Below are 12,659 nucleotides of genomic sequence, written 5' to 3'. Positions count from 1 at the left end.
GAGAGAGTAATCAGACATCAGAATGGGCTGCCTGGGGAGGTGGTGGATTCACCATCTCTGGAGGTTTTTCAAGATGAGACTGATATGGCACTTGGTGCCAGTAGTAGGGTTGGACTCCATGATCTTTGAAATCTTTTCCAACCCGGCTGATTCTATGTTTCTATGACTTACCAAGGGTGCACCATCCCATTAATGGAGATATTAACCTGCACCGAGTCCAGTATTGATCTCTGGGGTATATCAGTAGTAACTGATCTCCCATTGGACTTCATGACATTGATCACAACTCTTTGAGCCCAACAGCTCAGCTAGTTTTCAGTATCTAGCTAATATCAGTTTCCCTATGAGGATGTAATGGGAAACAGTGCCAAAAATCTCACTAAGGTCAAGATCAGCAACAACCACTGCTCTCAGCAGCCAGTAACCTCATTGCAGAAGTCTACTATCTTGGCCAAGCATGATTTCCTCTTCATTAATCCCTACTGACTACTTCCAATCACCTCTTTGTCCTTCTTATGTTTGGCAATTATTTCCAGAATTATTTGTTCTACTACTCTGTCAGGTATTTAGGTGAGGCTGACTGGCTTGTAGTTTTCCAGATCCTGCTTTTTGGCCACCTTAAAGCCAGAAGTTAGATTTGTTTCCTTCCAGCCCTCAGGAATCTCTCCTGATCACCAAGACTTTCCAAAGATAGTCAAGAGTTGCCTCACAATGGCATTGGCAAGCTCTATCAGCACTCATGAATTCATCCCATCAGGTCCCATGATCTTCTGTATGTCTGGTTAGTTTCAATGTTACCTAACCTGATCCTTCTTTACCAACACTAAAGTCTTCCTTGCTCCATACTCCCCAATGTCTCTCAACTCTTGCATATTCATTATTTATATTTGAGTTTAATCAGGAGCTCCTTACTTATCCTTGGAGGCATCCTGCTACCTTTGCCTGATTTCCTGCTCACGGGGATGGACCAACCTTGAGCTTGGAGAAGGCAATCCTTAAAAACCAGCCAAGTGTCCTTGGCCCCTCTTCTCTCCAGGATCATATACCATGCAAGTCTTCAAAAAAATAGCTTGCCTAATTACATGATTGACATCTGTACATTAGCAGATACTATAATAAAGGAAGTAACAGACACTTAAACATGATTTGTTTAGAAGGAGCCCATATTGCTTTGGTTAGAAGGAGTTGCACTTCACAATTGTGTTTGATTGTATTGGAATTCTTTAGGAGCACCGACAGCATCCAGATAAGGCCCTGATTGATATGTTCCCTTCGGGTTTCCAAAGGTATTTGAAAAATTTTTCACTGCAAACTTTTGAAAGGTACTAAGCAGCCACATTTAGGAGAGAAAAGCCTGGGCTGTATTAAGTTAAAAGATAGGAGCGGAGGGTAAAAGTAAAATATCGGTTCTCTCAACTAGAGGAAGTGCCCACTGGTGTTTGAGGATCCTCTTCTGCCCAGCACATCCATAAAGGAAGTGCAAGAGGGTGAGCCATAAGATGAGTCCACTATCAGAGAATTTGCTTATTTAGGACATTAACTGCAAGAGCCAGTTGCAAACTGGGAGAAAGAAATTGACAGTATATTGATGTAAAGTGAGGCAAACAGGCAAAATTATCCTCATCACACAGAACAATGGATTCTGAGCTATCAGGCTTGAGACATTCCTTGATTAACTCAGAACTCATTGGAAATAAAAAATCCATCCAAATTAAACCTTAAAGTTACTAGAAAACGGAGATCTTCATTATGACTGCAGAGTATGATGTGCCTATATTCTGAGTGCTCTGCAGAGTTGTCTCTCACTATCAAAGGAGCCTCCTAAAATTGACAGAGACATCTGCAGAGCTGATTATACTTCAAAAGTAGGTCTTGGCCATCCAGTATGCTTCTGTCAAGTAGAAGAAAGAATTTGAAGGGTGCTTGATTTTTCACAGGGACTCAAGTAGCACTTGTTGATGCTAAAGTATCATTAAGCAAAAAAAAATAAAAATCACAGGTTGCTAGATGTATAAGCAACAAGCTGCCTAGATTGGCAAAATAAATACAGCACATAAGCATCTAGGAACTGCTAAAAAACTGCAATTCCATTTTTTTTGTTATATCATTTTGAATGCTGGAGAAACACTTTTATTTAAACCTTGCTGTTAAGGTGAGGCATGCCAATGGCTTTATCTGATACTTTATCTGACATGCCCTCAGCTAATCATTTCAAAAGGCTTGTTGTGATAACTCCTATAGGATAACTCCTTTAACTCAAGTTATGCAACCACACACAAAGAATTTCTGGTTCCATAGCATAATATTTTGTCACAGAATACACAGGAAGTCTTTTTCACAACTTACCTTAGGTTTTTTTTTATTCCAGGCAGCATTTTACAGTTCTGCTTAAGGGGGACAGAAGAGCAAGAAACAGTTAAGCTTAGATATGCTTTATAAACCATTAATTTCAATGACCAACCCAAATACCATAAAGACCTACAGAATCATCTCAAATTCACATAGTTGCTCATTTTCAGGATTTCACGGGGCTAAGAACAGATGTGTGTCAGAAATCAGGAAACTGGCTCAATTCCTTTGGGATTTTTTTTCCCCCAGAATGGGAGCAAGGGGGGAGGAAGGGTAAAGAAGAAAAACAATTTGACTGAAACATCAGTCTCCTGTCTTAAAAGGAAGCAAAGTTTTGGACAGAAGTGCAATATCAGCTACAGCAGTCAGAACTTCATAGTGCCAGATAAGGGTTCAGATGTACAATTATCAGTTCTGATAAATCATGGAACAGAGCTCTTTGTCTTCAGCATTGCCTACAGCACTTCCTCTCCCAGACATATTACAACCAGATTAGGAAAGATAGTAGATAAGACATAAGCAGTGCAGAGGATAGTTCAATAGTGAATGCTTTAAACGCCGGCATAGTATCATAATTTCTGCTTTAAGCAAGCTTCCTTTTCAGTATTTCCAGTATCTTGTCTAACACTGACCCATGCATTATGAAGCACAAATAATCCTCCATTTACCCTCCATTTTTTCCCCAATTTTTCAATATTTCTTTTTAACTTACCCTGTACCTCCAAAATTTGGTAACTTTGTTCTGCACAAGATGCTCTTATAATGCTTCAAATATTGAAGTCTACAACGAGGAAGTTGCGACTAACACACCTAGTAGCAGGGAGGTCTTATAAAAGCACAGGTTGTTGATGTTTTTACTCTTAATAGCCTTAAATTGACAAAAAGGTTCCTTATTTCAAGGAGTATCTGGGTAGTTCACGTTTTCCATATCAGAAGCAGCATACTTACTGAAACTAAGTACATCTAAGAATAAGGAAAAAAAAAACCCACTGACACTGTATTTATTTTTCTGCATTCATTCCTTGCTAAATGAAGAGGAAAAGCTCAAATGCTTAACCCCAACTAGTGTAAAGAACTACTCTTATCTGACATTTTGAAAATACCAAAAGGCATTATGTACAAAGAACCTTCCAAAAGCAGCCCCTTTTTTGTACTTCACTTACTTGAAAACAACTATTTTTCTGCACATCACATTCCCTAGTTTCTCCCTCAGCAAGTCAGCACCCAACAGATCAACCAGAAAAACTCATATCTACCAACCTCTTGATCCCTTGCATCTATCCCCCTCTCAGGGTAAAAACCCACAGTTTTGTTAAATCTCTTTATTTGTTATCTTCTTATATCAAAACAATCTGGTGAGTTTTTTAGTATAAAATACAGCAACAAAACCTTTAGATCACACCAGGGATAAATTAATTATGTTCAGGGGAAAGGTGAAGGGAAAGAAATGTCCACAAAAGAAGTGTGAAGAGTCTTGAGTTTTCCTAGAGGCTCTGCTTGAGGGCCCTGAGGCTGGGAAGCAGCTGGGCTGCACTCAGGCGTTCCTCTGCATTAGCCTTCCAGCAGCAGCTAATAATGCCCTGGAGTTTCTGGCCCACTGGTGACTCGTGGAACACAGCAGCAGCCAGTGAAGGGCGTAAGTTATAGGCTACCACAGCATAAAGCACATACTGCCTCTCACCTAGGTAGGGCTGCTCCCGCATGACCATTTGCCAGAGGGTGATGGCAAACGAGTAGATGTCTGCTCTGGTAGTGACTCTCTCCCCCTTGAGCAGCTCAGGGGCACGGTGTGTGTATGTGCCCCCTTGCTGGCAGACATAGTGGCTCTGGGACAAGCCCTCCTCCAGTTTCTGGGAGCATCCAAAGTCTCCAATCTTGCATACTCCCTTTTCAGTGATGAAGATGTTTGCAGGCTTCAGGTCCAAGTGCACAATGTCCTGTGAGTGGAGAAAGGCTAAGCCGGTTATAATGTCACAAGAATAGCACACAGTCTCTTCCATGCTCAGGGCCTTCCTTCCACATCCTTCTTCATCATCCTCACCGTGTCTCCACGCATCACCAGTGCCATAAATTACGTGGTGCAGGGTGATGTTGCCCACATACTCCATGATGATGGTACCCAGGCTGTTCTGGCTGGCTGGGGCACACGTGCTGGCAGCCACCACACGCACCACATTATTATGCTGTAGCCGGGCCACGTTCAGCTCAGCCCAGAAGCTCTGCCACGATGCCAGACGGTTTTTGCTGCTCTTCTTCACCTGCTTCACTGCCACAATTGCACCATGGTAGGTGGCTTTGTACACAGAACCGAAGCCTCCAGAGCCCAGGGGCTGCAGGAGGCAGAGCTGCTCCCAGTCAATGGAGCACCAGGCCAGGCGAGGAGGCAAGCGTCGAGTCCTGACTGTAGAAACTCCTCCCAAAAGGTTTTTGCTGTCTTTGCCAGGGATAACTAAAGGGCTGCTGCAGGGGCGCAAATCCGCAGACGGGGAAAACTCAAAAGAAAGAAAACAATTAAGAGGAATAGGTGATGGCATAATAAGGTGCAGAAAACAAGAGGCAGTTACTCAGACAGAAGACTAGAAAGATTCCCTGACAGAAAGGACTCTAGAGTGACTTCCAAAGCCTTTTATCCTCCCCTCACCATTCTCCCTCCCACCCCCAAATTAAATGCATCTGTCTCAACTAGTTGAACCCAATCAGGCTCACCTGGAAACATTCTTCTCCAACCCTGAAGCAAATCTCTAGAAAGTCAAGGCAAATGGATTTAAAGCTAAAAAGTTATTAACTCAGATGTATTTCACATCATTTCTAATCTCAAAAGACAAAGAAAGATGTTCTGGTCATTGAATGCTTCTAGCAAAATGCCCCAGGAGTAAAGACAGCATTGACTGGTGAATGCATTTCACCATGGCAGGAATGATCAGCATCAGGTGCATTAAACAGCTCAAAGTCTTTGTCAGAGGAAGCAGTTGAAATGGTGAGTGCTAGCATTCAATGAGGCTGTGGCAGGCATGACTAAATATAAAAGTGTGTTTGTAGAAACCTACTCCTTAAACATGACTGGGACAAGGGGACTGGTTTGGCTGCTCAGCTCTGCCCATGCAGGACAGCAACCTTAATAGCAGCATAAAAACAAATGATTGTTCTGTATCATCTGTTGGATATGGTAACTAGAATTATACATAAGTATTTGGTCATTTTCTCATCACATCTCATGCAGATACTACAGATACTGCAGATAGTATTTTGATTCTGGATCTTCCTTAGAAAACTTATTGCTGAATTTACAGAGCTGTTCTGGCAGAAATCAAACAAACATAATTTTGCCTTGGTGGTCCCAGTGTTTTTTCTGAGGGGCTTTGCCTCTTTTGACCCTGTTTTCACATATGCACAGGGCTCATGCAAACTCCTATAGTGTTTGATACCTGCTGTACTGCTTAGGCATCAGAGGAAATGTATGGGGTCTATATAGATAAGGATTTTGAATATTCACTAAGTATCTTTGTGCACATGTTGACAAATATCTGGGAAAGCTTGGTTCCCATTTCCCACCTCCTCACCCTTAAGAATCTTCCTCTGGATATCAGCTTTGCCAATACAGATCCTGCCATGGGACCTCATAAGATTGGTGGTGCCTGTACCTCCAGAGTTTACATCTGGGTAGCACTGGCTCTGCAGGCTGCTCCTGTAGAGTTTTCCTGGTGTTTTCTGTTCTTTTTTTTTTGCTTCTCTGGATGAGTAAGGTGCAGCACAGGCTGCTGAGGGAGGTTTTGGGAGTGCTTGGAACTTGTGCAAGCAGAACTGGAGTGTTCTCCGTCTTGAGACAGGTTCAGTTGTTCACCTCAACACACAGATCTAATGTCCCACAAACATCTGCCCTATGTAAAATCTAGCTCGACCATAAGGTGTCAAAGACATCACTCTGTAGTGAATCAGTGATGAAGGTCTTACCCAGTACTGAGACTTAGGACTATCAGGAGGAATTTGTTATAGCAATTCACAGGTAAGCAAACTTGGACCAGAGATGAATGGCAATGGGAAATTTGGGTTATTATCTGGCAGTGTGAAACAGATAGGCTGAGGAAGAATTAGACAAAGATGCTAATAGGCATTGTTAACAAGTGAGAGTGCAAAGTCTTAGGGATGGCAGAAGGCCTCTCAGTGGCCCTGGGTGGGACGGTCCTTGCAGATGGAACTGCCTGACAACTCAAGGCTCCACTTTCCTGGTCCCTCCCAGAAGGGACTCTATAACAGTACAAGAAGCCCCGTGTGCCCTAGGTGCTGTCACACCCTGTGAACTTTCTGTTGTACAGCACAAGCCAGCCAGGTAATACCCTGTTCCTGTCCCCTCCTTGGGGCAGCTCTCTGACTCAAAGTGCTGCTCAGCATCAGTTACACAGGGATGTCTTGGGGTGGTGGGAGGACCAGAGGATCGTTAGTGTAGTTTTAAATAAGCAGTGAAATAAGCCATGGAGACAACAGGTATTTACTCTCTATTTCTGAGCAGCACAGTGATTTTATGCATGTATGCAGAAGTCTTCACTTCTGATCTTGTCAGAGAATGTTTTCTTGGCAGGTGAGTTGTGATGGGAAGTAAAAGCTGTAGAAGGCTGATGAAGCTACACTGAAGAGAGAAAGGATTTTTATGCCTGTTTTCTGAGTGCTATTAGGACCCTAATTCTTCAACAGGCTTCTCTGTCATATATAGAAGTATATAAAAGCAACAGAAAGACATTTCTGCTCTGAATTCTCTAAGAACTTAAGCCTGTTTTCACCAGACTAAGGAGGCAGTGAAGGTTCAAAGGGAAAGCTGGTTGAGGGAGAGGCATAGGTAGAAGGATGCATGGATGAAGAGACTGAGTGGACCTGTTAAGCTGACAACTATAGCAGCATATCTGGAGATTGTGAATGCTATAGCAGTAAAATCCACTCCTTTCAGTTATCTTTTTTGCAATTTTTCTGTTATCCTTTTCTGTTAGAATCCTTTCTGTCTTGCCCAGTCATGGTAGACATGTTGTATTGTTCTTGTGGAATACACTGAATTTTTGAGCAGAAAGAGAGGCATTCTTTGGGGTCTAAACCTTCTTAATGCAACTTACTGTCCTGTCTCAAGCTTACTGCTGAGGACTGAAGCAGTGCCTTTCAGTGTGAACACACAGCAGATTTAAAAGCAAGCAGGCTTTTATTCTTAATAAACATTATTTTCCCATAATCCATTGATAACTTGACCCAGTGACTTCCCATGAGACAGTCACTGTAGGATGTCCTTGCCATGTTTCACAGCCCTGTTTAACTCCAGCACTACCACAGCATGGCCTGGGGAGCTGTTTTCAGAGGGGAGCAGGACTGCTGGGAACAAGCTGCCCCTTCCCTCCCAGCTGCCCTTCCCCGGGGAAACCCACAGCAGCCTCCCCACGCCATTCCCATTGCACTGCTATTTCCACAAGGCAAAGAGGAAGCTGTAGGAACCAGAAGTCATCAGCAGAGAAGGCAATGAGAACTTTTACAAGTGGCAAGGGGAAAACACACAGTCTGTGTCCCATGGGCTGCAACATGGCACAGCTACAATAACCTGCAGCAGTGATGGTTTTGTTCCTAGTTTGTGTGTCGTATTTCTGCAAGTAAAACATGCCTGTGCATCCAATGCTGCAACAGCTGCCCTACCTAATCTGTGCTTCCGGCTGAGAGGGAATACAGAATCTGTCTCGCTTGGTTCACCCGTTTATATTTCACTTGTATATCAGGAATATAGAAACTCATTGTTTGCCATTGTTGTTAGTTACTATTGCTGTTTGTTAGGTTGCTGGACAGAAGTCAGCCCTGATATCAAGGGCATTAAAGGATTGATATGGATGTGACCCAGCACAACACAGGATATGTATCAAACACCAGTTTCATTTTGAACAAGATGCCTCACTCTTGTGGTTAACAGCCAAAGTTTTGTCTAAAACAGGCAAAGGACAGAACTGGGGATTGGAACTGATTTCAGAGAGTTTGAGTGTATAGTTATATACTTTACCACAATCATTACTTTATTTCTTTGTACATTTGGTTGTTGTACCATGTAACAAACCCTTGAAGGCTTGCTTGTCTAGAGGCTTCTAAGAACTGCTTTACAATACAGAGGTAGCATTGTGTTTCTACTAAGTTGCTTTATAATCTTGCTAAAGGAGCCAAATGTAGCTCTTCAGTACTTAAATTACAGTCCTTCTCTCAAAGCAAGACAGTTCCTGAGCCTGGGCTGTAGTGATTTCTGAGAAGTTTTCTTCCCTGTTTCAAATCAAAGTTTTCTTTTTCCTCCATTTACTGTCAGTTTCTGTGATCTCAGTTTAGGATTTGATGATGAACCTACGTTCTCCTTAAGCATATAGCGTTTCATGGTCCAAGTGTTGCTTCCAGTCACACCTCATAGACCTCAAATAATACTCAGAGTTGCACGAAAGCAGTTCTGATATGATCAGCTGCACAGGTGTAAGTGATACCATTATCTGAAGCCAGTCCCTACACAGGCTTGCTCTGAAGATAGGCCACTGATTAGCCACTCTGTTGTTTTACTACAAGCACAAGCCAGAAAAGAATCCAGTTCGTGTTTCAGAGTTTGGCTGTTTTGGTGAGACAAATGGCACCTTGGAACAGCAAATAGAAGCAACTTTTCATTAAAGCAGTGAGAGGTAAACCCAAATGCAAAGAAAAAATACATCTGCAAGAACTGTGATGCTATTTTACTGCTGAGACATAATAATAAACATTTTAAAAGGTTAAACCCTAGTTTATAAATAATAAGATCAACTTTCAAACACACATTGCCAAACAGCTGCTTGATGCTTTTTTTCCTTCCCAGTAAGGTTACTCCATGTGTTCAAGAGCATGAAGCAAAGGCTCTCCTTACCTGAACACACTGAGGTTTTAACTGAAGGCACTGGCAAGGCAGAGGAGGTTTCACAGGTAATTTACTGAGGCCTCAGTGACCAAGTTGGACCAGTGATAATAATGTGTGATCTGCTGCTGTAGATCAATATCACGACTTCAAAAGAGCACCTTGCAGCCAGCTAAGAGAATCTAAATTTAGGGATAAAGACAAGAGCAGTATTTTCTGCCATACAAAGATGGGTACCTATCCTGGCAGGCTGACTGCTGTCATATGGCAGGCACCTTATGCAGTATTTTCAGCCAAATTGTCTAAGATGGATTTTGCAGCCTTACCCCTGTAGCAAAGCTGCCTTTCCTGGGTCACAGGGAGATGACAAAATACAGTGGTGGAATTTGAGACTTCTAGCTTAATAACTAGAAAACAGCTTCAATGCTTAATGAGAAAAAAGAATCACCTACAGCAAAGGGCCGAGGTGGGTAATGTTAGTGCTATTCTACTGCTGGGAGACCACTGCTTTCCCAGGGACAGAGATTTAATGCTGATGCCCAGGACTAATGCATAAAAGGGTCAGTCTCTCCCAGCAGCTTGCACAATTCCATTAACACAGATCACACCCAGCCCTGTGACTGTATTAGATACACTGCCATAGCAAATGTGGTGGCTTCCTAAAAACACCACCTCTTTGGAGACTTGCAGAGGGGAAGAGGCAAGAGGATCAGCTAAATTTGGTGGCTCTGAAATGATGGGTACGCTGGTGGACCATAACAGATTCTCAGAGGTTGCCCTAAATTAAAGGGTTTGAAACCTGCCTTGTTAAAATGGGTCAAAGAATTCAAGTACATTGTTGCAAGGTTTTCATAGTGAGTAAGCAGGAGCTTTTTATAAAAATACTGTTGAAGAAAAATATGCCTAAGCTGAACAGAGCACATAAACTATGGGGCAACTCTGTAATCCTTTATTGGCATAAGGAGAAAGACACTGACACTGTAAGAGGAGAAAATTTTCAAGTGAGTACAGACTTCACTGAGTTTGGGAGTTTAGTCTGTTTATTTGTCATGAATGTTTGATATTTGATATTCCTACATTATCTCTCAGACGTTGCTCACTTATGGCATACCCCTTAACCATATAGAGCCTCTCTTTTATATTCACTTTCAATGTAAGTAGTCGTGAGAGAACTTTAAGGATTCACCCATGACCACGTGTGTAATACAAAAGGCAGTAAGCTGGTTGAGCTTAATTTCAGAGGCACAGCCTACAGAACTTTTCCGCTGAAATTGTATCTAATACTACACAAGGACAGCTGACAAACACCTTCCTCGTGGGAGTCTGTGCACCCTTCAGATAAATTGCTGTCTCTCATAGATTAATCAGGTATTTGGAAGAAACTCTTCCAGCTTGCCTGGGAAACAACACACTGTGTTAACTAGGAGATAGCTTTACCAACAGCATGATTCACTTTGGACTTGTAAAACACAAACATTCTGGACTTAAGTGTTTTGAAGTAAAAAAACCCAAAATGCAACTAATTTATCAATTTTCCAGCTTGGATTGCTACCTTCCCATACAGACATACCTATACACACGCACACAAAAATTTAAGCAACGTGTTGATTTTTAGAAACTGCTTCTTTTCAGGTTCTCTGCATTACTTAACACACATCGAGCAGAGATCTGACTGATTTGTATGAAAATGACACTAAACCATTCTTCTTTGTATATTGCAGATCAGCACAACAGTGAGAATCAGTCCCACGGGCAAACTATAAAGGGATCAATTCAAATGATTTCCAGCCTAGCCATGGTATGTGTTACCATAGTCCTGTTTCACAGTGCTCAGCTGATAGCTGATGTGTCTTTAGTCCCCTCTGAGGCAAACTAGCTTTGTAGCTGGTGATTTATGGTACAAATATCCCCGAACAAGACAAGGTTGTGGAATGACAATGACATTGAAGAACAGAATTGTTCATTATATTTGTGACAAACACTTATTTCTCTGAAAAATGTTTGTTTCTTGAGGACTTGGAGATCATTACAATGAATAAATAGAATTATATAAAAAATTAAATACCAGGCAAGATGTTATACTTTTATTAAGAGCAGAGAAAGTTTATACTGAATTACCCAGGATATAGCATGTGATCAGGAACTTGAAACTTCACACTACTGCTGGAGTCTGTCATTTTCAACACCATTATCTCCACTGTTGTTCAAAACACAGAAATACAGTGTTGCCGTGTATTTGCTAAAGGCCCCAGCTCATAATGATAAGCAGCACTTAATCCTCCAATACATTCTCAAACTATTAAGTACAGACTAAAGTTTGTAATAGAGCTTATCTTGCTGTCCTACTTGCTGCCTGTTTGTGATTGCCAACCCTTGCTGTGCCAACTATGGTAGCTGCCACTTTGGAAAACTTAATTTCTAGCCAGCGTAATACAATGTTTTGATTTGCAAAGTGGGGAAGCCAACAGCATGTAGCTGATCAATTCCTGCTAGTTCAGCAGCAGCTCTGCATCGCAGTTTTGGATTTTGCTGTCAAAAAACATTTTTTATCCTAGGCCATGGTTATATGTGGGAAGGAAATAAGGGTTGACGAGTGAGGGAGAGTGAAGGGGAAAACCAGAATAGTCTTCCTCTTCCACTCCTGGAGGACAGTGAGACCAGGTATAGAGGTTACTGAATGACCATTTTTCTATACTTTCTAACATGAGTTTTGGAAAGGGGAGGTTACAGGAGGGCAACAAAAATTCATTCTCCTTCCCCATTCTAAGGTTGGGAATATTTTGAATCAGAGAGACAGAGAGAGAGAGAGAGAGAGAGAAGTGAAGATGCCTGTGGATCTGAATCTAAAACAGAAAGCTCTGGAGGGACTGCACCAAGAGATCTCTGGATATACACAGGATTCATCCATACAATCACATTCTAATCATTACAGAGGATGATGGAAGTTTCTAGAGGGTGTCTGTTTGGAAAGAGGGCATGTTAAATCAGTAACAGTGAGTGAGACCAGCTATGTAGCAACACAGTGGGGTGGTTTTCTGTCCAGGGGGTGTGGGAAGGGTGTGTGTTTGTGGGTGGTTATAAATGGTTTTGCAGAGTATTTCATATCGTAGAGCATCTGTGACTTTCAATAGAACAAGGCCAACCCTCTCAAACAAGTTAGAAACCTGTGGCACAGAAGTGATAAGTCAGCTCAGAGGAAAGGGGTAGGGATCACAAGAAAGGAAAGATGTCTGCGTGTGGAGAAGGCGAAAGCCAACAACTCTCTGTAACAAATCATTTCTCTCAGACCGGGTTACAGCAAGAAATCTAAACAATCAAGACTCAGAAAAGAGAGGAACTCAAAAGCAGGGAAACACAGACAGTGGTGAAGATTTTAACAAATTATGTTTCAAAAATCAATGAAACATGAAATGCCAGTCTTTTACTTTCCTGG

The 12,659-nt window shown here is 42.0% G+C and overlaps 1 protein-coding gene across 1 annotated transcript; it reads right to left on the bottom strand.

Annotated features, from left to right (window-relative positions):
- Positions 1-3,833: 3,833 nt before the first annotated feature.
- Positions 3,834-4,883, bottom strand: MOS (v-mos Moloney murine sarcoma viral oncogene homolog). Its single transcript, XM_009083973.1, has one exon. It carries the CDS (start codon positions 4,881-4,883, stop codon positions 3,834-3,836), a length of 1,050 nt encoding a protein of 349 aa, XP_009082221.1.
- Between the last annotated feature and the right edge of the window lie 7,776 nt (positions 4,884-12,659).

This window comes from Acanthisitta chloris, unplaced genomic scaffold, assembly GCF_000695815.1.
Source record: "Acanthisitta chloris isolate BGI_N310 unplaced genomic scaffold, ASM69581v1 scaffold15861, whole genome shotgun sequence".
Taxonomy (NCBI): Eukaryota; Metazoa; Chordata; class Aves; order Passeriformes; family Acanthisittidae; genus Acanthisitta; species Acanthisitta chloris.
Note: the sequence above shows the minus strand (reverse complement) of the source record. Positions and strands in the feature narration are given on the sequence as shown.